Source organism: Cetorhinus maximus, chromosome 33 (assembly GCF_964194155.1).
Source record: "Cetorhinus maximus chromosome 33, sCetMax3.hap1.1, whole genome shotgun sequence".
In the NCBI taxonomy this organism is placed as follows: Eukaryota; Metazoa; Chordata; class Chondrichthyes; order Lamniformes; family Cetorhinidae; genus Cetorhinus; species Cetorhinus maximus.
Window position 1 is genome coordinate 13437138 of NC_135911.1, and position 27557 is coordinate 13464694.

General features: G+C 44.2%; 2 protein-coding genes across 2 annotated transcripts in view; both read left to right on the top strand.

Annotated features, from left to right (window-relative positions):
- Nucleotides 1–10414, top strand: part of LOC144671614 (myelin-associated glycoprotein-like) — a 125154-nt gene extending 114740 nt beyond the window's left edge. The window contains exon 12 of the mRNA XM_078533631.1: nt 10023–10414. The gene's annotated coding sequence lies outside the window, so the exon portion shown is untranslated. The remainder of the gene's footprint in view (nt 1–10022) is intronic.
- The window catches only part of LOC144671566 (uncharacterized), a 205932-nt gene that overhangs the window by 48248 nt on the left and 130127 nt on the right, over nt 1–27557 (top strand). Inside the window, exon 4 of the mRNA XM_078533519.1 lies at nt 19885–19941. Within this exon, the coding sequence (XP_078389645.1) occupies nt 19885–19941 (57 nt within the window). The remainder of the gene's footprint in view (nt 1–19884; nt 19942–27557) is intronic.

The window sequence follows — 27557 nt, forward strand, 5'->3', positions numbered from 1 at the left end:
ACGAGAATACCCTCCCTCAACCTCTTCATCTCTATCTCTACCTCCTCTAAGATGCTCTTTTCAACTCACCCCGTTGACCAAGCTGTGAATCACCTAACCTCATGTGACAATTGCAACACTTGGTCAAATTGGAGCCAGGCCGTTCAGGGGTGATGTCAGGAAGCACTTCTTGACACAAAGGTGAGTGCTAATCTGGAACTCTCTCCCCCAGAAAAAGGTGCTTCATTGGGTGCAAGACAGAAAGCTTTGACAAAATGTCCTTGCTCAGAAATACTCGGGTTCTCCTCCCAAACGACTAAATATTATATATAAATGATACATAGATTACGTCGAGAAAAATTATATATAAATGTTTCATAGATTAAATGGATAAAAATTACATATAAAAGTTACATATATTACATCGATAAATATTATTGATTAATATTATAGGGATCACATCGATAAATATTATATATAAATGTTATATAGATTACATTGATAAACATTATACATTAATGTTACATGGATTACATTGATTAATATTATATATTAATGTTATAGGGATTATATTGATAAATAATATATATAAATGTTACATAGATTTCATTGATAAATGTTATACATTAAAGTTATATAGATTACATTGATAAATATTATACCTTAATGTTATAGGGATTATTTGACAAATATTATATATAAATGTTACATAGATTACATTGATAAACATTGTATATAAATGTTACATAGATTACATTGATAAATATTATATTTAATTGTTACATAGATTACATTGATATGCATTGCATATAAATGTTACATAGATTACATTGATAAATATTATATATAAATGTTTCATGGATTACATCGAAATGCAAGACTTGCGTTGATAAATTGCTTAGAAATTCCCAAAACGCTCGATCACCAATGAAGCAGTTTCGAAGTGAGCTCACTGTCGTCATGTGGGAAACATAACAACTGATTTGTGCACAACAAGATCCCACAAACAACAGGGTGATAATGAGTTGATAATTGATTATTTTATTGTGGTTAGTTGATACATATATATAGAAATTACATAGATAATGTGGGTCACTAATGACCCTTTAGGAACGGAAACCTATCAATTTTAAGTCGTCTGGATGTATATGTGACTCCAGTCTCAAACATCAACGTGCTTAACTCTTACCTGCCCTCTGAACTGGTCTCCCAATTTGGGTCAAACCAGTGGTTCAGGAGGAAGACCCCCACCACCTCCTCAAGTGGAAAATAGGGATGGACAATAAAGGTCAGCTTTGCCCGAGAATGAATATTTAAAAATTGAGTGATTGTATCGCTTTTCGACATACATCAGAGCATCATTCTAAAACTGTAGTGCAGTACTTAATGGCTGTTTTTACAGGTAGAGACTCCAGTAAATGGACAGTGGGATTGCTCACGGCTGGGATCATGTTGAGTGTTTTCCTGGCTGGAATCTTCATCTTCATCTGTGTGAGAAAGTAAGTGTAAAGATTTAACTTGATTTTAACATATACATTTACTTCAATGTTCTTTCCTTAAGTCGGTGATTCTTTCCCTTGGGATCAGCACCAGGCACCTCTCCGCAAGTGGTCCTTGTGTCCACTATGATCTGGAGAGAACCTTTCATTGTCCTGTATTCAGTTAAACGATCACCAGACCCAGAGATTCCTCACTCCGCACGACTACTCCTGGATTGTATCAGATCACGTTGTGACTCCGCACAACCGGAGTGACCATACCCCGATGATCGGTTCATTCACCAGGAGCAGCTTTGCAATGTTCCAGGGACGTGAATAAAGAACTGTACATTCCCATGTTGTATCTGCCTCTCTCTGATTTAGATTCACAGGGATTGTATCAGAACTGAGAGTTTATAACCATCACAAGGATTGAACAGTCTGGGTAGTGGGACTAATTGGACAGTTTTTCAAAGGGCCAGCACAGGCACGATGGGCTGAGTGGCTTCCTCCTGAGCTGGAGTGAGTGAATGTTTACGTAGTGGATGGGGTATCGATCAATCGAGCTGCTTTGTCCTGGATGGTATCGAGCTTCTTGATTCTGTATCTTTGTGCAGAAGTGATTTAAAGAGACAGTCCAGCCATTGGTGTCAGGTTACAGTGGGCTCTGTGTCTGTGATGCACTGACTCTCTGCTATATGATAACCACAGTGTGATATTGTGTTATTGCAGGAGAAAAGGAGCGATGGAGGAGAGAGTTTCAGAGACCAGTGACATTGCATTGACCCCCAGTCCACTCTCTGTGAAGCACCAGGTACAGGAGCTGTTTACACTCACTCCAAAGCTTCAATCTCAGTGTGTAGACAACATGTGTCCCAGATTCCCAGGGGGGTTACCTACTGATTTGTACCTGTAGAATCAGAAATGGTTCAGTATCGTGCTGTCTCTCTGTTATGACACAGTAACTGGTGAAGGCTGTTGTTTAAAATCCCAGAGGGAAACATTAAACAACTGTCATAACCTATATTTCCCAGTGGAATGTTTGAGATGCAGCTTTAAATTCAGGAATAAGACCACCACTTTTCAAGAGGGGTTAACATCAATCTACGTGAGACATTTATTAACTTACACAAGTTAAACATATACTCATGGCTACAAACTACGACCACAATAACTTTTCAACAAATTCTCAATTTTATTAGTAATATAAATGTTGATTGGTTTAAGATTTCACTGCCAGATATTGAATGCTCTATTTAAAAAAACAAATTGCCTCTTTGCCTCCCTGTTTACGTCTCAAAACTACCATACATCAAAGCACCCAGGCTAGCTGGCTTTAATCCAATTAAAACGCACACAAACACACCCACAGAATAATCATCTATTTTAATAAAAATAATTTCCAATAATATGATATTCATTAATCACATCATTACAGTTTCTCTCTCGATCCCTACCTCTCTTTCTTTCTCCCTCCCCCTCTCCTTTTCTCTCATCCTCTCTCTGATTACAAGGTTCATGTTATTGAGCCTTATATCAGGCACCTGAGTGCAGAATCCCAGCCGGCACTCGCCACAGCCATTACCCAGGGAGCGCGAGACTGACAGAGGGTCAGTACTGAAGGAGTGCTGCACTGTCAGAGGGTCAGTACTGAGGGAGTGCGAGACTGACAGAGGATCAGTATGGAGGTAGTGCTGCACAATCGGACGGTCAACACTGAGGAAGTACTGCACTGATATAGGTGGTTTCTTTCTTATGACATGCAAGAGAGGGTTAAACCCATTGAGACACGATGACTCTAAAAAGGCTGCACAATAATTTAACCCTATGAGTGCCAGTAAATGATGTGAGGATGTCTTCTGTTTTAATTTCTTTGTAGGGTAAACAGAACGTGTTGATTAATGATCCCCGGAACACAACCAGAGACACAACTAGAGACGGAGAGACCCAAGCTCCCCGGGGTCTCTCTGAAGGTGGAGTGGGAGGCGATGCTGTACATGGGGACCCCGACAAACCCGAGGACCTTCTCTACTCCAATCCCCAAGTATTCATGGTGCCCAGTGATGATGGGTCTGTCCACAGGGAAGAGGAGACGGAATACGCACAGATCAGTTTCGAGCATAACTGAATGAGAAATGGGGAGAGGGAGTGAGGAGGTGTGTGGGTGGCGGTAGGGATTGAGATTCCTGGGAACATGAAACAACCCACTGGCGGAGAGGGGGAGATATGGAGGAACGGATGGAATTGGGCTGCAGTTGGTGTGGTTTAGAATGAAATGCTTCTCCAGAGAGGACTGGATGCTGAGCCATTGGGGATAGGGATTCACTGTCTCTCTCGCTCTCTCACTCTCTGTCTACCTTTCTTTCTCTGTCTGTCTCTCATTCTCTATCTCTTGCTCATCCGTTGAGATGCCCGTTTATAACTTACTTTGTTGACTCAGCTTTTGGTCTCCTGTCCCTAATATCTCCTCATGTGCTTCAGAGTCAGATGAAGATTTGACAAGCAACGCTCGGATGAGCCTTGGGACATTTTGCTACATTAAATGTGCTATGTAAAAGCAAGTTGTTGTAGTAACGTTGATCTGCTTCGATTCAGAATGGAACCACAAATGCTCCTTCGACAGGGCGTGTGTGCAGCAGGCTCGCAATAAATGCATTGAGCTGTGAGATTTTTAATTTTTTCATCCAATGTGGCTGACACTGGTGATACCAGAATTAATGCTCATCCCCAATTGCCCTTGAGAAGGTGGAGGTGTGCAGCCTTCTTGATCCGCTGCAGTCCATGTGGTGTAGGCACACCCACAGTGCTGTTAGGGAGGGAGCTCCAGGAACTTGACCAGCGACTGTGAATGAACGTCGATATATTTCCAAGTCAGGATGGTGAGAGACTTGGAGGGGAACTTCGGGGTGGTGGTGTTCCCATATGTCTGCTGCCCTTGTCCTTCTAGATGGTAGATGTCGCGGGTTTGGAAGGTGATGTCGAAGGAGCCTTGCTGAGTTGCTGCAGTGTAACTTGTTGATGATACACACACTGCTGCTACTGTGTGTTCGTGGTGGAGCGAGTGAATGTTTAAGGTGGTGGATGGGGTGTGGATCAATCGGGCTGCATTGTCCTGGATGGTGTCGAGCTTCTTGATTCTGTGCTTTGTGCAGAAGTGATTTAAAGAGACAGTCCGTGCGTTAGAGTAAGGTTACAGTGGGCTCAGTGTCTGTGCTGCACTGACTCTCTGCTATATGATAACCACAGTGTGATATTGTGTTATTGCATGAGAAAGACAGCGACGGAGGAGAGAGATTCAGATACCTGTGACATTGCATTGACCCCCAGTCCACTCTCTGTGAAGCACCAGGTACAGGAGATTTTTACACTTACTCCAAAGCTTAAATCTCAGTGTGTAGACAACACGTGTCCCAGATTCCCAATTGAATTACCCATTGATTTGAACCTGTGGAGTCAGCAATGGTTCAGTATCATGCTGTCTCTCTGTTATGACACAGTAACTGGTAAAGGCTGTTGTTTAACATACCAGTGGGAAACTTTAAACAACTGTCATCACCTATATTTCCAAGTGGAATGTTTGAGATGCATCTCTAATTCAGGAATAAGACCACCAGTTCTCGAGATGGTTTTACATGAAACTACATGAGACATTTATTAATTTGCACAAGTTCAACATATACACATGATTACAAACTAGAATTATCAAAACTTGTTAACAAATTCTTAAACTAATCTGCTCTAAAACAACCCAAAGACTTACTCAGACACCAGGCAAAGCATTTTCACCTTACAAATTCCAAATGAGGTTCCTTTCACTTTAGTTCCTTCGCAGACAGGTGTAGGCTTACAGCTGCTTTGATGTTACAAGCCTCTGCTCTGCACACACAAAACTGCTTAAATTATACCGAGCGCTTCTCTTTGAATGTAAATTCTCATTGTATCATCAGGACCTTTGAACTCCACCTCTTCTAACAATAAATCCCCTTTCATAATATCAATTACATTAGTAATATAAATGTTGCTTGGTTTATGATTTCACTCCCAGGATTTGAATGCACTATTTAAAAATGCAAATTGCCTCTTTGCCTCCCTGCTTACATCTCAAAATTACTTTACATCAAAGCACCCAGACTGGCTGGCTTTATTCCAACTAAAACACACACAGACACACCCACAGATTAAACATCGATTTTAATAAAATTAATTTCCAATAACATGATATTCATTAATCGCATCATGACATTCTGTCTCTCCATCCCAACCTCTCTTTCTCTCTCTCTCTCTCTCCCTCTCTCAACTTCTCTCTGATTACAAGGTTCATGTTACTGAGCCTCACACCAGGCACCTAAGTGCAGAATTCAAGCTGGCACTCGCCAGAGCCATTACCGACGGAGTGCGAGACTGACAGAGGGTCAGTACTGAGGGAGTGCTGCACTGTCGGAGGGTCAGTACTGAGGGAGTGGTGCACTGTCGGAGGGTCACTACTGAGGGAGCACTGCACTGTCGGAGGGTCAGTACTGAGGGAGTGGTGCACTGTCGGAGGGTCAGTACTGAGGGAGCACTGCACTGTCGGAGGGTCAGTACTGAGGGAGTGGTGCACAGTCGGAGGGTCAGTACTGAGGGAGCACTGGACTGTAGGAGGGTCAGTACTGAGAGAGTGGGCACTGTTGGAAGGTCAGTGCTGAGGGAGTGGTGCACTGTTGGAGGGTTAGTACTGAGGGATTGCTGCACTGTCAGAGGATCAGTACTGAGAGAGTGCTACACTGTCGGAGGGTCAGTACTGAGAGAGTTCTGCAATGTCATATGTGGTGTGTTTCATGTGATGTGAGAGACACAGTTATATCCCAATGAGACATGATTGACACTAACGAGGCTGCACAATAAGTTAACCCTATCAGTGCCGTAAATGCTGTGAGGATGTCTTCTGTTTCCATTTCTCTGTAGGGTAAACAGAACGTGCTGATTACTGAGCCCCGGAACACAACCAGAGACACAACTAGCGAGGGGGAGAACCCAGCTCCCCGGGGTCCCTCTGAAGGTCCAGTGGGAGGCGATGCTGTACATGGGAACCCCGATGACCTTCTCTACGCCAATCCCCATGTCTTGAGAGTGTCCAGTTGTGATGGGTCTGACCACAGGGAAGAGGAGACGGAATACGCACAGATCAGGTTCGACCAAAACTGAATGTGAAATCGGGAGTGGGAGTGAGGAGGTGTGGGGTTGGGGGTAGGGATTGAGATTCCTGGGAACATGAAACAACCCACTGGGGGAGAGGGGGAGAGAAAGAGGAAGGGATGGAATTGGGCTGCGGTTGGTGTGGTGTGGAATGAAATGCTTCTCCAGACAGGACCGGATGCTGAGCCATTGGGACAGAGGTTCACTGTCTCTCTGTCTCTCTCTCTCTCTCTCGCGCTCTCTCCCTCCCTGTCTCTTCTTCTCTTTCTCTTTCTCTCTCTCATTCTCTTTCTCTTGCTCCTCCTTTAAGATGCCCGTTTATAACTGAATTTGTTGACTCAGCTTTTGGTCTCCTGTCCCTCATATCTCCTCATGTGCCTCAGAGTCAGATGAAGATGTGACTAACCATCCTCTGATGAGCCTTGGGACATTTTGCGTCATTAAAGGTGCTATATAAATGTAAGTTTTTGTAGTAAATCTGATCTGCTTCGATTCAGAATGGAACCATAAAGGATCCTTCGACAGGGCGTGTGTGCAGCAGGCTCGCAATAAATGCATAGAGCTGTGAGATTTTTAATTCTTTCATCGAATGTGGCTGTCACTGGTGATCCTTAATTGCCCTTGAGAAGGTGGAGGTGAGCAGCCTTCTTGACCCGCTGCAGTCCATGTGGTGTAAGCACATCCACAGTGCTGTTAGGGAGTGGGATCGAGGATTTTGACCAAGCGACAGTGAAGGAACGTCGATATATTTCCAAGTCCGGATGGTGAGTGACTTGGAGGGGAACGTCCAGGTGGTGGTGTTCCCATGTGTCTGCTGCCCTTGTCTTTCCAGATGGTAAAGGTCGCGGGATTGGAAAGTGCTGTTGAAGGAGCCTAGCAGAGTTGCTGCAGCGCATCTTGTAGATGGTACACACACTGTTGCCACTGTGTTCGTGGTGGAGCGAGTGAATGTTTAAGGTGGTGGATGGGGTGTGGATCAATCGAGCTGCTTTGTCCTGGATGGTGTCGATTCTGTGTCTTTTTGCAGAAGTGATTTAAAGAGACAATCCAGCCATTGGTGTAAGGTTACAGTGGGCTCTGTGTCTGTGCTGCACTGACTCTGTGCTATATGATAACCACAGAGTCATCTTGTGTTATTGCAGGAGAAAAACAGCGAAGGAGGAGAGAGTTTCAGGGACCAGTGGCATTGCATTGACCCCCAGTCCACTCTCTGTGAAGCACCAGGTACAGGAGCTGTTTACACTCACTCCAAAGCTTCAATCTCAGTGTGTAGACAATACGTGTCCCAGATTCCCAGTGGGGTAGGCCATGGATTTGTACCTGTGGAGTCAGCAATGGTTCAGTATCGCACTGTCTCTCTGTTATGACACAGCATTTGGTGAAGGCTGTTGTTTAAAATCCCAGAGGGAAACTTTTAACAACTGTCATAACCTATGTTTCCAAGTGGCATGTTTGAGATGCAGCTCTTAATTCAGGAATAAGACCACCAGCTCTCGAGATGGTTTTATAAGAATCTACATGAGGCATTTATTTATTTACACAAATTGAACATATGCATATGGCAACAAACTAGTATTATCATAACTTTATAACAAATTCCCAAACTTATCTCCTCTAAGACAATCCATAAACTTTAAGCAGACTCCAGGCAAAGCATTTTCACCTTACAAATTCCAAATGAGGTTCCTTTCACTTTGGTTCCTTTGCAGACAGGTGCAGGCTTACAGCTGCTTTGATGTTACAAGCATCTGCTCTGCACACACAAAACTACTGAAGTTATACCCAGCGCTTCTCTTTGAATGTAAATTCTCATTGTATCATCAGGACCTTTGAACTCCATCTCTTCTAACAATAAATCCCCTTTAATAGTATCAATTTTATTACTAATATAAACGTTGAATGGTTTAAGATTTCATTCCCAGTCTTTAAATGTTCTATTTAAAAATGCAATTTTCCTCTTTAACTCTCTATCCCTTTCCGTGCTTTCTTTCTCTCTCTCTCTCTCTCTCTCTCTCTCTCTCACATCCTCTCTCTGATTACAAGATTCATGTTATTGAGCCTCACACCAGGCACCTGAGTGCAGAATCCAAGCCGTCACTCGCCAGAGCCATTACCCAGGGAGTGCGAGACTGACAGGTGTTCAGTGTGAAGGGAGTGCTGCACTGTCGGAGGGTCAGTACTAAGGGAGTGCTGCACTGTCAGAGGGTCAGTACTGAGGGACTGCTGCACTGTCGGAGGGTCAATACTGAGGGAGTGCTGTACTGTCAGAGGGTCGGTACTGAAGCGAGTGCGAGACTGACAGGGGGTCGGTACTGAGGGAGTGCTTCACTGGCATAGGTGGTTTCTTTGGTATGATACGAGAAAGAAGGTTAAACCCACTGAGCCACGACAGACACTAACGAGGTTGCACATTAATTTAACCCTATCAGTGCCAGTAAATGATGTGAGGTTGTCTTCTGTTTCCATTTCTCTGTAGGGTAAACAGAACGTGCTGATTACTGAGCCCCGGAACACAACCAGAGACACAACTAGTGAGGGGGAGACCCCAGCTCCCCGGGATCTCTCCGAAGGTGCAGTGGGAGGCGATGCTGGACATGGGATCCCCGACAAACCCGACAACCTTCTCTACGCCAATCCCCAAGTCCTCAGGGTGCCCAGTGGTGATGGGACTGTCCACAGGGAAGATGAGACGGAATATGCACTTATCAGATTCAAGCGAAAATGATTGTGAAACGGGAAGAGGGGTTGAGGTGGTTTGTGGGTGGAGTCAGGGATTAAGGTTCCTGGGAACACGAAACAACCCACTGGGGGAGAGGGGTAGAGAGGGAGGAAGGGACTGAATGGGTCTGTGGTTGGTGTGGTTTGGAATGAAATGCTTCTCCAGTGACAACTTGACGCTGATCCATTGGGGAAAGATATTCAGTCTCTCTCTCTCTCTCTCTCTCTCTCTCTCTCCGTCTCTCTCTCTCTCTCCTTCACTGTCTATCACTCTCTCTCTCTCTCTCTCCTGTTTAACACAATCCTTATTCACTGGATTTGTTGACTCAGCTTTTGGTCACGTGTCCTTAATATCTCATTACGTGTCTCAGAGATGGATTTCTATGTAGCTAACAATCCCCTGAAGTGCCTTGGGACAGTTTGCTGCGTTAAAGGCGCTAGATCAATGCAAGTTTTTGTGGAAACGTTGATCTGCCTCGATTCAGAATGGACCCACAGAGGGTCCTTCGACAGGGCGTGTGTGCAGCAGGCTCGCAATAAATGCATTGCTCGGCAGCAACTAAGCATGTCCTTTGATGTTGATGCATCCCAGTCCTGCTGTGTGGACACATCACAACCGAGGGACTGCCTCACTGCGTGCAGCCAACATTGTCGAGTAGTAATGAGCAGAAGGTGACGTCGCTCAACTTTGTTAACATTTCAGAATGTGCTTTCTGAATTCTGCAACTTGTTTATTCTGTGATAGATTACAAGAAGCTTTTGAATTTGCTATAATATTACATTTATTGTCACAAGGGATTAAAATGCTCAGACTGTTCTGCACAGGTATCTTTTTATTAAACATCTTACTCAGGGACAACCTTCCTGCTCCAATCTGTTAATTCATGACATTGCAATTCCCCGCCAAATTATGTAAATTCCTGTGTCCACATTTATCACGAAAATTTCCCATGTAAACATGTCACACTGTACTTACACTCTCTTGCCAGTGGTGCTGCTGTAAACACACTAATTTCCTTCTCAGAGACTGTAGGACATCACCCAGTTGTCTTTATAATATTATTAAGATAGGGGAATGGGGACAACCTTCACACTGTGGTTACGATGTTGTTAAGACAGAGAGCTTGTGAAAACTCATCCTCTCCCCAGAGTTGAGGGCAGCGTCAGTTCTGGCTGTGAGACCCACAGCACTCATCCCACGCCCCCTGTTTATTTCTCCATCCCTGCTCTAACTTAGCACTTTTAGACATGAAGGGCGGGGCCCACAGGAAAGTGTGGAAGGGCTACCCATCGCAGCTGGAACAAGGAACCTGGCGGGTATCCCAGGATAAAATGGCGGAGTATGGGAGGGGGAGCAGTGGGGTCAATATCCACATCCTCCCCAACACTCCCATCACTGTCACTACCAAGAGGGAACATCAGTCTTGAGACAGAGGCCAGAGTGTGACCAACTGAGGCAAACTGACACTGAAACCAGCATCAACCAGTGTCCCAGCAAATAAGGTCAGAGTAGGGGAAATGGGAAAAAGACAGAAAGGTTCTTAAGCTGAATACACGCAAGAGAGAATCTACCCATCTCCCCTTGACATTCAATGTCATCACCATCACTGAATCCCCCACTGTCAACAGCCTGGGAGTTACCATAGGCCAGAAAATGAACTAGATAGCCACATAAATGCTTTGACTGTAAGAGCAGCTCAGAGGCTGGGAATCCTGCGGTGAGTAACTCATCTCCTGACTCCTCAAAACCTGTCCATCATCGACATAGCACAAGTCAGGAGTGTGAATGGAATACTCTCCACTTGCCTGGATGAGTGAAGCTCCAACAACACTCAAGAAGCTCGACACCATCCTGGACAAAGCAGCCCGCTTGACTGGCACACCTTCAACCACAGCAAACATTCACTCCCTCCATCGTCAATGCACAGTGGCAGCAGTGTGTCCCATCTACAATATGAACTCCAGCAACTCAGCAAGGTTCCTTCAACAGCATCTTCCAAACCCACAACCTCTACCATCGAGAAGCACAAGGGCAGCAGAGAAAGGGGAACACCAGCACCTGGAAGTACCCCTCCAAGGCACACATCATCCTTATTTTGAAATATAGCGCCGTTCCTTCACTGCCGCTGGGTCAATATCTTGGAATTCCTTCTCTAACTGCATTGTGGTTGTACCTACACCACATGATGTGCAGAAGTTCAAGAAGGCAGATCACCACCACCTTCTCAAGGTAATTAGGGATGGGCCATAAATGCTGGCCTAGCCAGTGATTCCCACTTCCCATGGAAGAATGAATATACAAAAAATATATTTCTAACAAAATGAATGAACTCATAGTACAATTAGAGACGATTGGGTAAGATAAGATAGAACTGCGGAGAGTTGGTTGCAAGGTGACCAAGGCTGGAAATTGAAAATTGAAGAAGATTTGGAATTTTGAAAGGATAGGAAAAATGGAAAGGAGGTGGGGTAGCTCTGTTAATAAAAGATGAAACCTGTAAAGTAGTGAGAAATGATTTTGGCTCAGATGTCAAGATGCCAGTCAGTTTTGGTAAATGTAAAAAATAGGAAGGGAAATAAATCTCTGGTGGGTTGGTCCATACTCCCCCCTGACAGTCGTTACACTGCAGGGACAGATTATAAATCAATACATGAGGAGGTTTGTGAGAAAGGCAACACAATAATCATGGGAGTTTTCAATCGTCATATAGGTTAGACAAATCAAATTAGCAAATGTAGCCTTCAGCGTGATTTCACAGATTGTATTCAGGACAGTATTTCAGAACAATCCAACATAGAACCAACGAGGGAAGAGGCTGTTTTAGACCTGGAAATGTTTAATGAGAGAAGACTAATTAACATCTCATTGTAAAGGACCCTCAAGGGAAGATTAATCAAACCGTGTTGAAATTTAATATTCAGTTTAGAAACTTGCGTCTTAAGCTAGTGGCATAAATGTAACCAAACGCAATTACACGGGTTGAAAGCAGAGTCGGCCCCAGTAGAGTGGGATGGCAGGTTATAGGGGGAGTGGAGGATGAGGACTCACAGGCATCTAAAAACATCTTTCATAAATGCCAATAAAGATATATTGCATTCAGAAAGAAAGAATCTATAAGTAGGATGGAGCATCGGCGGCTAACTCAGGAAGCTAAGGACGGTATCCAATTGTGAGATAAAGCCGGCAATGTTGGTAAGCTTAGTGATAGGCTGGAGATTGGGAAAATTTGAGAAACCAGAAAAGTGAGAGAAGATATAAAAGGCGGCAGAAATCATAATATGAGAGTAAACTAGCAAGAACCATAAACAATTACAGAGAGATGTTTTATATTAAAATAAGAGAGAAGCTACAATAAAAATCAGACACATAGACAATCAGACTGGGGAATTAATAATGGGAAACAAGGAAATGGCAGAGACTTTCAAGAAGAATTCTATGTCTGTCTTCACAGTAAACATCTCTAAAACCATCCCAATAGCAGGAGAAAGTCAAGGTGCAATAAGGAGGGAGGAACATAAAACAATCACTGACACCAGAGAAAAAGTATTCAGAAAACTAATGGGACAAATGTTCACAAGTCCCATGGAGCAGACGGCCTGAATCTGAGGGTCTGAAAGCAAATGGCTACAGAGACGGTGGATGCATTGGTTGTAATCTTCCAGAATTCCTTAGATTATGGGAATATCCCAGCCGTTTGGAAAAACATAAATGAAACACCCCTGTTCAAGAAAGGTGGGGGGGGGGGGCAGTGGGGAGACAGAAGGACGGAAACTGCAGGTCAGTTAGCATAACACCTGTCATTGGGAAAATAACAGAAATCATTATGAAGGAGGTAGCAACAGGACATTTAGAAAACTATAATACAATCAGACAGAGTCAACATGGGTTTGTGAAAGGGATATCATGATTGAAAGCATTATTAGATTTCCTCGAGGATGTAACAAGTGGGTCGGATAAAAGGGAACCTGTAGATGTGGTGTATTTGGGATTATGACACAGCCAATGGTAAAGGCTGAGTTGTTCAAATCCCAGAGGGAAAATTCAAACAACTGTCATAACCCAATTTGCTATTTGTAATTTCGAGATGAAGACTTTGAATTCAGTAGCAATAACACCACCGAGTCTTGTGTTTTTTTTAAATAAAACTAAATAAAACATTGATTAATTTAACAACAAATTTATCACACACACATTGGCTACAAATAACAAATATAATAACTTTTTAACAAATCCTCCAATTAATGACCCCCTCGTAAATCTCTACTAAGGCAACAATAAACCATTGGCATGATATAGACACCAGGCAAAGCACATTTGACATTACGAATACCGAATGAGGTTCCTTTGCAAGTTGATTGGAGGCTACAGGCTGGTTAGGTCTGAAATGCCTCTGCCTTACACACACAAACTCCTTTCTTTAAATAGCAAGCTTTCCCTTTGAATGTAAATTTTCCATTGTATCACTCGGTCTTCTGAACACGGGCTCTTCGAACAATAAAACACTCTTTCATAGCACCAATTTCATTAGTACGTTGAAAAAAATAAATACATCTTTTGGATTCTTCTAACTAGGTGCAAGATTTTACCCCTAACTTGAATGGTTTATTCAACAAATGCAAATGAACATTTTACTGTTCTCCTCACAATTCACCCAATTAACATCTCAAAACTACTAAACACCAAAGCACACAGAAACAGAATTACCTGGAAAAACTCAGCAGGTCTGGCAGCATCGGTGGAGAAGAAAAGACTTGATGTTTCGAGTCCTCATGACCCTTCAGCAGAACTGAGTAAAGTTAGGAGAGGGGTGCAATATAAGCTGTTTTAAAGGGGGGAGAGAGAAGTTGGTGCGGGGGGTGGGGGTGGGGGGGTAGTTGTAGGGACAAGCAAGCAGTGATAGGAACAGATAATCAAAAGATGTCACAGACAAAGGAACAATGAGGTCTTAAAGGTGGTGATATTATCTAAGAGAATGTGCTAATTAGGAATGGATGGCAGGACACTCAAGGTACAGCTCTAGTGCCGGTGGGGGTGGAAAAACTGCCAGGGCATTACAGTTATAGATTTAAAAATAATGGAAATAGGTGGGAAAAGAAAAATCTATATAAAATATTAGAAAAAAAGCAAAGGGAGGGGGAAGAAACGGAAAAGGGGGTGGGGATGGGGGAGGGAGTTCAAGATCTAAATTGTTGAATTCAATATTCAGTCCGGATGGTTGTAAAGTGCACCCCCCCAACTTCTCTCCCCCGACCTCCACCCCCTTAAACCAGCTTATATTTTACCCCTCTCCTTACTTTACTCAGTTTTGCTGAAGGGTCATGAAGACTCGAAACATCAATTCTTTTCTTCTCCGCCGATGCTGCCAGACCTGCTGAGTTTTTCCAGGTAATTCTGTTTTTCTTTTGGATTCCCAGCATCCGCAGTAGTTTTTTGTTTTTATCAAAGCACACAGACCAGCTGGCTTTAATCCAATTAAGACACAGACAGACACACAACTATACATGTACCAGCACTAGAATTATATTTTAAAAAATAATTTCTAAGAACATTTTACACACAAATATCTCTTCATGACATTGGATTTCCAAAAGGCATTCCATAAGGTGCCACATAAAGGGATACTGCACAGGGTAAAATTGGATGGTGTTGGGGGTGATATATTAATATGGATAGAGGACTGGCTAACTGACAAGATACAGAGAGCCAGGATAAATGGGTGATTTTCAGCTTCGTAAACTGTAACTAGCGGAGTACCACAGGGATCAGTGCTGAGGCCTCAACTATTTACACCTACATTAGTGACTTGGATGAAGAGACAGACTGTACTGTAGACAGCTTTTCTGACTGTATGGTGAAGATAGGTAGGAAATATATAAGGTGGGCAGGAAAATAAGTTGTGAGGAAGACACAAAGAGGCTGCAGAGAGAGAATAATAGTTTCAGTGAGTGGATAAAAAAATGAGAGAATGGAATATAAGGAAGGAAAATGTCAGGTTGTCCAGCTGATCCTATTTGTTCTGTTCTTATATTCTTATACAGACACAGGGTTTACTGAAAGTGCACAGCAAAGTGCTGTTTTCTGACTTTGTTCCAACTTCCTCATTTTCAGTCGCAGTGACACATCAGCTCTTTCTAATTAAATCCACAGATGGATCAGCACAGGAAGAGGTCATTCAGCCCAAGCAGAGCGTGTGGGCAGTTCCTCCCCAGGCGAGCAGTCAGACAGGTCCCGGGTAAGTAACGGAATGATTGGAATTCACTTCCACGACGAATACCATCCTTTGTGATGTTGTGACTTTATAAAGACAGATTCCAATTATTGATGCCTTTGAAAGATTTCTACTGATTATTGAGATCTGAGGTTGAGCCTCAAGTCTGTTGTAGAGATCATCTTTCAAGCTCAAGGGGCGAGGGAAGTGCAGAGACATGAGCTTTGGGATGTCCTGGGGTGGTGATAGGTGGTATAGAAATGCAAACCTTATGTACTTTTTCTGTCTTAAAACCTTGTAACTCGCTGCAGAGCACCTATCATCCCAAAGAGAATCAAATTAGTCTGTGAAGACATTGTCTAAAAGCAGTGCTGATCTCTCGAGAGCTGTCGGACAAGAGGTGAGGTCTCATTAACTTCATTCTCTTTCAGAACTTCAGAGTGAGAAGTGGATAGAATATCTGGGAGTGGACAATGATCGGGAAATCTTACTTCCTCCTGTCACTTCTCCAAGGTAATATCATCGTCAGCTCGGACAGATTTATGGTTAATAATCTTTGTAAAATATCATTCTTATTGCGCTGTGATAGGGAACCGATTCAGAAATGAGCCAGTGTACAAATTCACACCAAGTCCCATTCACCCATTACCCCTGTGCTCACTGCTTTAAACTGACTCCCTGTCTGACAGCAGAATTGGAGAAGAGCAGAGGTGTTGGTGGGTTGGAGGGGCTGGAGGAGGTTGCAGAGTTAGCCAGTGTTGTAGCAGCTAGAGCGGAATCATAAACTTCAGGTGATGTCGGGCGTTGGTCAGTGAGCGATGGGGAGTGATGGGGTGAGTCGGAAATCAGGGATGAAAACTGGGGAATGAAGTCTATCCCAATGCTGGGACTCTGATAACAATAACCTGAAATTTGTGCCTTTTGCTGATTTTAGTCAGAATTGCCCATGAAGACAACACAGCAGTTCCTAGAATAGACAGGCTGTTCAGCGTCACACTTCCTGTCCATTCTCACCATGCTAGAACCTTCGATAATGGAGCAACATAACTGAAAGAGAGAAGGAAGGCAAAGCTGACCGTATGTAAAGCTGTTAAATATTCCGAGTTATCATGATTGTCTCTGATCTGCTGCAGATTTTAAATTTCACAGAATCTTAGCACTTTGCAGATCAGAGAGAGACCATTAACTCACTGCCTGAAAGGGCGGTGGAAGCAGATACAACAGGAACTTTCAGAAGGGGAACTGGGTACTTGAATACTTGAAGGGGACATTTTGCAGGGCTGTGGAGGCGAGAGCAGAAGTGAAAATAATTGGACAGATCTTTCAAAGAGCCAGCATATGCAAGATGGGCTGAATGGCCTCCACCATTTTACAGTCTGACAATTTAAAGACCCTTATCAGCAACTCTTCAGAATCCTGCTGAATCATGGATATTTCAGAAGGACAGGGAACAAAAGGTTTCTGGTCTCAGCGTTTCGTGTGGGGCCCAGTTCAGTTTGAACAAATAAACAACACCATCTTTGAAAGTCATAAACCCAGCACAGTGGCACCTCCGACACATGCAGAGCTCAGGCTAGAGGCGCTTTTTTTAGTGTGTTTCACTGTGTCTGCTGGAGTAGGGTCAGTGCTGAGCTTGGGGACAAGTCAGTCTACAATGCTGCATCGGAATCATCAATACAACAATATGGGGTTTGGATCCCTTGGATAATGAGAATCTAAAGAGATTCCTGATACAACGAGGATCCAAAAAAATTCATTATTCCATTGGCTGTCTAATTGGGGTCCATGATTTTTCAAGGGGTCCTCGGCAGAATCAAATTATCGAGTAAGAGAGAGAAAAACACGGGAGAGAACGGGAAAGGTGGGTTAAATGGAAAACTGTTCACTCTGTTTACACTAATGGGAGTTAGTCTCAGTAATGGAGACCATGAAACAATCATCGAATTTCATACACACCCATCTGGTTCAGTAATGGCCTTGAGGGAAGGAAATCTGCCGTCTATATCTGGTCTGGCCTACATGTGACTCCAGACAACGTGGTTCACTCCATGACCAGACCCTGTCAGCACTGACCCTCCTCCAGCAGACACTGTGAAACTCAGCAGCAAAGCGCCTCTCGCTTGAGCTCTGCATGTGTCGGTGGTGCCGCTGTGTTGGGTTCATGACTTTCAAAGATGGTTTTGTTTATTTGTTCAAACTGAACTGGGCCCCACAATAAACGCTGATACCAGAAGCTTCTTGTTCCCTGTCCTTCCGAAATATCCATGACTTCAGCAGGATTCTGAAGAGTTGCTGATGGAGGAACAGGAACCCGATTTATTTTTGGTATTGTTCAGTTAGGAACCAATAACGTTTTGATTCAAGTAGACGTGGTTTGAGATACATGACACTTGTTAAGAGAATGAAGCGACAAGATTCAATGGGCAGGAATTTAGGTGTTGGCGAGAGGGGGCGGGGCCCGCTCGCTGATGTGTAAAATGATGCCCGGGGACATCGAGGGGAACTCCCGAGGTCACCGAGCCCCATTTCAATTCTCAGGGAGGCGGGAGCTCAGCAAAATCAGCTGCGCGTCCGCCGAACTGTCAATGGCCAATTGAAACAGAATCCCACTGCTCCGAAAGGGGGAACCTTCACCCCAACAGGCCACAGCACAGAGTCACCAACCTTCTGCTGCCTTCTTCAATCTCCAGCTCTTCTCCTGAGCCCTCACCACTTAAAGTCTGCCAACCGCAGCTGTTGTTCTGCTTGGAGCCTCTCTCTCTCTGCTCCTCATTCTCAGTAACTGGGACCTCTCCCCGTCCCCTGTCTCTGACCCCTGTCTGGGGCTCCCTCTTTTGGGACCTTTCCCCTGTTGCCTCTCCCTGTCCGGGGCTCCTCTTTTGTGACCTCTCACCGTCCCCTCTCCCTGTTCCCTCCCCGGGACTCCTCTCAGCTCTGGCGCTCTGCCCCTGGGTCACGTGACCTGGGTTTTTTGGGCTGTTTGTTTTTTGCACAGACGCATTGGGGCTTGCCCTCGGCCCCCCAAAAAATGACAAAAGCACCAGATTTTGCTCCTGGCCCCCCCGCGCACGCGTGAAACTCCCGAGGTCTGTGAGGACTCGGCGTTCCCGCCCTCCGCTCGCAATGCCCGAGGTCAGTCTGGGTCTCAGGCCAAGGTGGGATCGAGGAACAAAGGGATCCCGGATACAAATACATCATTCACCAAAAGCTACACCACAGATTAACAAGGTCATAAAAATACTAATCCAAAAGCTAGACTTTATTCCTAAAGGGATTGAATTGAAAAGCAGGGAAGTGATGGAAAACCTGTATTGAATTTTAGTCAGGCCACACTGACTGTGCTGCCTGCAGTTCTGGTCACCGTGTTATAAAAAGGATATAGAGACCCTGGTGAGGGTGCAGAGAAGATTTACAATAATGATGCCAGAAATGTGGGGGTAAACATATGAGGACAGGAATGACGGGCTGGGTCTATATTCTCAAGAAGTGAGATGGCTGAGTGGGTCACCTAATCGAGGTTTTTAAAACTGAGAAAGGTTTTGATGGAGTGGATACAGAGAGAGTGTTTCCTCTTGTTATGAGGGGAGAACAGAACTAGGGGGCGTCAACATGAGATCGTCACTAATAAATCCAATGGGGAATTCCGGAGAAACGTCTTTACATAGAGAGTGGGGAGAATGTGGAACTCGCTACCACAGGGAGTGGCTGAGGTGAATAGTATCGATGTATTTAAGAGGGAAACTGGATTAACACATGAGGGAGAAAGGAATATAGAGGTATGATGTTAGGTTTAGAGGAAAGTTTTTAATTGACTGCGTAGAGAGAGCATATTTCCTCTTGTGGGGAGGAGAATAATTGGAGGCCGAGTGGTTGGTGATTCCTTAAACATTGGAGAGAAAATGAACACCTATCAGATTGAATCAGATTAGCCAATCAGCTGTGTTGAAGAGCAGTCAAGAATGTTCGGTGATTCGTGACGGTGATAATGGGGGGAGTTCTGAGGGCTCCTAATCCTAATCCATTGTCCTGTTTTATAAATCAGCACTGAATGGATCTCAATTGGTGTGTCTTGTAGACACTGTTTTGGGTGGAAGACAGGCTTCACTAAACAGGGTCCTGAGGGCCATTAGCCAATGTAGAATGAACTTGTCAACTCCTGTGTCCAGGATTCTCTTCCATCCATTGTGAAAACTGGGGGAGTTCCTTGTGTGTCCTGTAAATGGTCCACACTGCAGCCACTGTAACCCAGTGGCCGAGGGGGTGGATATCGAGTCTAGTGGATCTACAAATTATCCAGTGTTAAATATTGATATTTCTCTCCCCAGTTGGACTGTCACAAGAGTGGAAAGGTGACACTCCACGAGAGGTGACAGCGCAGGAAGGTTCCTGTGTACAGATTCAATGTCATTACAGTTATCCATCACATTTGGAAAATCAACCGCGAGGTGGAATCTGGTTTAATACCGAGGAACAGATTCCCTGGGCTCCCCTAGCCTTTCACTCCAAGGATCACAATCACGAGTTACCACGGTTCCGCCATCGGACCCGGCTGTCTGGAGACCTGAAAGATGGCGACTGTTCCCTGATTATAAACAACATCACACGGGAAGATGCAGGACCTTATTTTTTCAGAATAGAATTTGACAATGGTCCGAGCCATAACTATTACCCTGTAACCCGGGTTAACGTTTCTGGTAAGTGCTGTGTTATAGTTACTCATCAAATCACATTCAGCACTCAATAGGAAATAATACGAACTGTGACGTTTACATATTAACTCAAAACACAGCTTATTATAACACACTGTCTGATTCTCAATGACCAGTTGATAGCTTCCACTTCAGTCCCAAAAAAACCTCTAATACTCAATTTAATATCAATGATTAAATGTGTTGACTGTGCCCATCAATGTTATCAGGTTATCCAAACCATCGATCTCTCTAGCCCTGTTTAAAAGTCTTTCCTGATCGTTGTAACCTCTCAGTTCTGATATCATCCTTGTAAAAGTGCTTCCTCTTGTGGGAATGTGATTTCTATTTGAACTGATGCTTCACGTTATATTTCTCTAAAAAGCTCCATTCTCTGTGTGTTAGAATTCTCAGATAAACCCACGGTATTCCCTGCTGAAATTATTGCAGGAAAGCGTGTGGATGTAAGCTGCACCTTCAACACAACGTGCAATGGAACAGCAGCACCTGTCTTAACCTGGGACACTCCCACTGACGTACCTGGATCAGTCTCAAACAAAGTAACTCAGCATGGCGTCACTCTGAACTATACTGTTGTTCTGACCCTGATCCCATCACTCAAACACCACGGACAAACTCTCAGCTGCAGTTTGAGATATCCATCTGTTTCATCGGAGCGGACCTTCGTACTAACTGTGCAAGGTAAGTATGGACACCCAGTGTCTGGTGAGATAGTTGATACATTGTTTTTCATTTTCCAAACTCCCTCGATTGAGGGAAGGTCCCATTAGATTGGAAGATAGCAAATGTAGCTCCATTATTCAAAAAGAGAGGCAGACAGAAACGGGCAACTACAGGCTTAACATCTGCCGGAGGGAAAATGTTCGAAGCTATTATTAAAGAAGCTCTCGCAGGGCACTCGAATAAGCTCAAGGTCATCAGGCATAGTCAACAAGATTTTGTGACAGGGAAATCGCCTTTAGCCAACTTATTGGATTTCTTTGAGGAAGGAGCAAGTGGATAAAGGGGATCTGGTGGATTTACTGTACATAGATATCCAGGAGGCATTTGATAAAGTGCCACATTAATGGTTATTGTGGAAAATAAAAACTCATTATGTAGAGGCTAACATTTTTGCATGGATAGAAGATAGGCTAGCTAGCAATCTGCACAGAGTAGGCATAAGTGGGTCTTTTTCAGGTTGGCAGAATGTAACGATTGATGTGCCACAGGGGTCATTGCTGGGAATTCAAGAGTTATCAATTTCTGTAAATAACTTGGATGAAGGGATTGTTGGGATGGTAACTAAATTTGCTGATGACACAAGGATGTGAAATGGTCCATTTTGGCAGGAGAAATAAAAAAGAAGCATTTTATCGAAATGGTGAGAGATTGCATAGTTCTGAGGTGCAGAGGGATCTGGGTGTCCCAGTGCATGAATCATAAAAGGCCAATATGCAGGTACAGCAAACAACTAGGAAAGCTAATAGAATGTTTTTATTTACTGTGAGGGGAATTGAATACAAAAGTAGGGAGTTTACGCTTTAGTTGTACAGGGCACTAATGAGACCACATTAGGAGTATTGTGTACAGTATTGGTCACCTTATTTAAGGAAGAATGTAAATGCATTGGAATAAGTTCAGAGAAGGTTTACTAGACCAATACCTGGAATGGGTGGGTTTGTCTGATGAGGAAAGACTGGACAGACTAGGATTGTATCCGCTGGGGTTTAGAAGAGTAAGAGGCGACTTGATTGAAACATGTAAGATCCTGAGGGCTCTTGACAGGGTGGGTGTGGAGAGGATGTTTCTTATTGCGGAAGAATCTAGAACTAGGGGTCACTGATTAAAAATAAAGGGTCATCCATTTAAGACAGAGATGAGATGAATATTTTATCACTCAGAGGGTTGTGAGACTATGGAACTTTCTTCCTGAAATGATGGTAGAAACAGAGTCTTTAGATATTTTTAAAGCAGAGGGGAATATATCCTTGTTAAGCAAGGGGGTGAGAGGTTATTGGGGGTAGATGGGATGCAGATTTCAGATTAATATCAGATCCGCCGTGATCTTGTTAAATGGTGGGCCAGCCTCAAGGGGCTGAATTGCCTACTCCTGCTCCTTGTTCGCCTATTCTACATCAGCTGTGATAGTCCTGACTTTGTACTGCAAAATCCCACAAACTGCACTCTGTGGTAAAAATTCACCTCTGACAGTCCAGCACAACCTCAGAACTGACACATCAACAGTTCAGCACCGCCTCTCTACTGGCCCTCTGACAATGCAGCACTGTCTCAGTACTGACCCTCTGACAGTCCAGCACTCCCTCAGTACTGACACTCCTACAGTTCAGCACCACCTCGCTACTGACCCTTTAACAATGTAGCACTCTCTCTGTACTGACCCTCTGACAGTCCGGCACACCCTGAGAACTGACACTTCAACAGTTCAGCACCACCTCTCTAGTGACCCTCTGACAATGCAGCACTCTCTCAGTACTGACCGTCTGACAGTCCAGCACTTTCTCAGTACTGACACTCCAACAGTTCAGCACCACCTCTCTACTGACCCTCTGACGATGCAGCACTCTCTCAGTACTGACCCTCTGACAGTCCAGCACACCCTCAGAACTGACACTCCAACAGTCCAGCACCACCTCTCTACTGACCCTCTGACAATGCAGCACTCCCTCAGTACTGACCCTCTGATAGTCCAGCACTCCCTCAGTACTGACACTCCAACAGTTCAGCACCACCTCTCTACTGACCCTCTGACAGTACTGCACTTTTTTCAGAACTGACCTTCTGAAAGTGCAGTGATCCCTCAGCACTGACACTCCGACAGTGCAGAACACCCTCAGTACAGACACTTTGACAGTGCAGAACACTCTCAGTACTGACACTCTGACAGTGCAGCACTCCCCGAGTACTGAACTGAATTGTCTGCCTGCATTACGTGCTTTGTGATGAAGGAACCTACATTGATATCAAACCATTCACAATCTCAGGGTCTCCCAAAGTGCTTCACAGCCAATGTAAGTAAAATGATCTTTATCTTTTTTTAGATGCACCACGGAATCTTTTAATCACTTCTCTTGATATGATTAACGCTTCATCGATCAATATATTTGAGGGGAATTCTGCAGTGGTAATCTGCTCTGTCGAGAGCTTCCCAGCTTCTAACCTGACGTGGCGACATCTTAATGTCCCAATGAACAGATCAACTCCCAACAAGGAGCTGTGGTTGGTGATTCCTCACATTACATCCAGTGACACTGGAGACTATCAGTGTGTGGCAGAGAATGAACATGGATCAGTGGAGGGGTTCATAACCATCACTGTGGAATGTGAGTGTACGCAGAATTCAACAACACTCACACACACACACACAGACACACATACACAGACACACACAAACAGACACACACACAAAGATAAAAACACATGCATACCAGAGGAAACCTCAAACAGACATGCACACAATCAGACACACACATCTCACACGCACATGCTCACTCACATACACACTCACACTCAAACACACACACACATATGCACATAGAGACTTGAAAACACAAACGCACACACACACACACATACACATGAGTGAGGTCCCTCTCCTCTCTCAGGGCTGCACTGGAGTCTCGGCATCAGATGCGATTCTGTGTTGAAGGAAGGTAAACTCCACACCAATAAGACCTTGAATTGGATGAGCAACCTCCTTAACAGAGAATTGTAGATTTTCCCCTCAGTGCTCCATCGATCAAATACAATTCATTGCCTGTCATGCACTTGGCGAAATCCTGAGGATGTGTATGGAAGTTTCTTTCATTCTGGATGGACAGCACCTCTACTGGTTGGGGAATGCAACTGCAGTATGACAGTTTACATAGGCAGTGTCCACTGTAAATGTGACATAGGACTTATACTGAGGAAAGGTGCCTGGAAATGGAATCAGGCATCAGATACAGAGAGACAATGCATGGAGTCTTTCTGTGCACTGCGCTTGCTCACACTAAAATATTTATGCCCACGTCCTGTAAATTAAAATGAAGAAACAAACAGGCAGTGACCATTATAAATGTTGGAAAAGGAACTTATAATTGGGAAAGATGCCTTGAAATGCATTTAGACATCAGAGAGAGATGATACATGGAGTCTGGCTGTGCACTGTGTTTGCTCACAATGAAATCTTTTTTTGCTTTTAGATGCACCACAGAACCTCTCAATGAATTCTCTTGATATGATTAATGCTTCATCGATCAATATAATTGAGGGGAATTCTGCAGCGATAATCTGCTCTGTCGAGAGCGTCCCAACTTCTAACCTGACGTGGCGACATCTTAATGTCCCAATGAACAGAACAAGTTCCAACAATGAGCTGTGGTTGGTGATTCTTCACGTTACATCCAGGGACACTGGAGACTATCAGTGTGTGGTAGAGAATGAACATGGAGCAGTTGAGGGGTTCATAACCATCACTGTGGAATGTGAGTGCGGAGATACATTTGTTTGTTCGTTGTCACCTTGGTCTCAGTGGAGCCATTGGGATCGTGTAGTTTTAAATCCAGTTTTCTTCAATCCTCGCTCAGTCCACATTATCCACACATCCAATTTTTCTTCTTGCTTTCTGTTTTTGCCCTCATTTTCACGCACAGCAACACACACATACACACACACACACAAATAAAGACACACATACTCACACAAAAATACATAGACACATACACAGGCACACACTCTCACACATACAAACTCACATGCACACACTCACTTACTCACTCAAATACAAAAACAAACACGCACATTTGCGCATTCACACACACAGGCATACTTGGACACACACACACTCACACACACACACATGGTTGTGTGTTCCCTGTCCTCTGTCAGTGCTGCACTGGAGTCTCGGTATCAGCTCCGAATCTGTGTTGAAGGAAAGTAAACTCCAGATCAACAAGACCCTGAATTGGATGAGCAACCTCCTGAACAGAGAATTGCAGATTTACCCCTCAGTGCTCCATCGACCAAATACAAATCATTGCCTGTCAAGCCCTTGGGGACATCCTGAGGATGTGAAAGGAAGTTTCTTTCATCGTGGATGGACGGCACTCTACTGGTGAGGGAATGCAACTGCAGTGTGACAGATTACATCGGTATTGTTCATTAGAAATGTGACTTAGGAACTTATACTGAGGAAAGTTGCTTGGATATGCATACAGGCATCAGTTACAGAGACACAATGCATGGACCCTTGCTGTGCACTGTGCTTGCTCACACTAAAAACGTTATGCCCACATCCTGTGAATGAACAAAAAGAAACACAGGCAGTGACCATTATAAGTGTTAACATCGGAATTTATAATGGGAAAGATGCCTTGAAATGCATATAGGCATCAGAGATAGATGTTACATGGAGTCTTGCTGTGCACTGTGTTTACTCACAATGAAATCTTTATTTGTTTTTAGATGCACCACAGAATCTCTCAATTACTTCTCTTTATATAATTAACGCTTCATCGATCAATATAATTGAGGGAATTTCTGCAGTGATAATCTGCTCTGTCGAGAGCTTCCCAGCTTCTAACCTGACGTGGCGACATCTTAATATCCCAATGAACAGAACAAGTTCCAACAATGAGCTGTGGTTGGTGATTCCTCAAGTTACATCCAGGGACACTGGAGACTATCAGTGTGTGGCAGAGAATGAACATGGAGCAGTGGAGGGGTTCATAACCATCACTGTGGAATGTGAGTGTAGAGATACATTTATTTGTTCGTTGTCACCTTGGTCTCAGTGGAGCCAATGGGATCGTGTTGTTTTTAATCCAGTTTTCTTCAATCCTCGCTCAGTCCACATTATCCACACATCCAATTTTTCTTCTTCCTATATGTTTTCGCTCTCAGTTTCTCCTTCAACTGTTATCTGGACAAGGCTGTCAAGTCTTCGTTTCCAATCTCCGTACTTGACGACTTTTCTCTCTCTAACTGACCAGAACCACACTTTCATTTGCAAAACGTCTCCTCTTGATCTAACCCGCTCATTGGTCTTTCTGTCCATCCAGCTGATTCTGAGCATCCTCCTCCATAGCCACATTTCAAAAGCTGTTCCCCTTCTCTCATCCTCTTTCTTCAGAATCCAACTCTCGCCTCCAGAGAGTGGACACTTCACACTAGTGACCGGACTGGACGTCTCCTCAGCTTCAGGCTGATGCTTTTGCACTTCCAGACATTCCTTAAGTCACTGCTCACGCCTCTAGCCGGATCTAATCTAACCGGGATTTCACTCTTGGATATAATTTTGGTGTTTATTGTTGTGCCGAGGTACTTGAATTTGTTCACTGCCTCCATCTCAGTGCTTCGAATCTTCAGGTTCCCATTGCCATTTTGAGCCATAATGTTGGTCTTTGCCTCAGTGATGTTCAGTCTAAAACACTGACTGTGTCTTTAGCCTGGGCCTGCCATAGTCTCCAGCTCCTCCTTTGTTCTGGCGATGAGTGTGCTATCGTCGGCATTGCTGAGATTCCATATGCTCCGACTCCCTGTGATGAAGCCACATCTCTCTAAATACAAACAAATCATTCGACAAGAGACTGTGGCATTTGCAAAGTCTATGACTCTCAGTTCAATGTGCATGAACACAGACACACAATCTCCAAATTTCTCAACCTTAAAGACGCTCCTTAAAACCATTTAGACACACCCTTAAAACCTTCTGCTTTCAGCGAGCTTTTGCTCACCTCTCCTAATATCTCTGTATGTGACGCGGGGTCAGATTTTGTCTGAAGGAGGTGAGAAATGATGGAGGGAATTCCAGAGGTTAGGGTCCAGGCAGCTGAAGGCACGGCCGCCAATCACAGAATCACAGAATCACACAGTGCAGAAGAGGTCCTTCGGCCCATCAAGTCCTCACCGACATGTGAGAAACACCTGTCCTACCTACCTACTCACATTTACCAGCACTTGGCGCATAGCCTTGAATGTTATGAGATGCCAAGTGCTCATCCAGGTTCTTTTTAAAGAATGTGAGGGAACCCGCCTCCACCACCCTCCCAGGCAGTTCATTCCAGGCCGTCAATACCCTCTGGGTAAAAAGCGTTTTCCCCACATCCCCCCTTACCCTACTGCCCCTCACCTTGAACTTGAACCCCCTCATGACTTACCCTTCAACTAAGGGGAACAGCTGCCCCCTATCCACCCTGTCTATGCCCCTCATAATCTTGTACAACTCGATCAGGTCGCCCCTCAGTCTTCTCTGCTCCAACGAAAACAACTCAAGTCTATCCAACCTCTCGTCATAACTTAAATGTTTC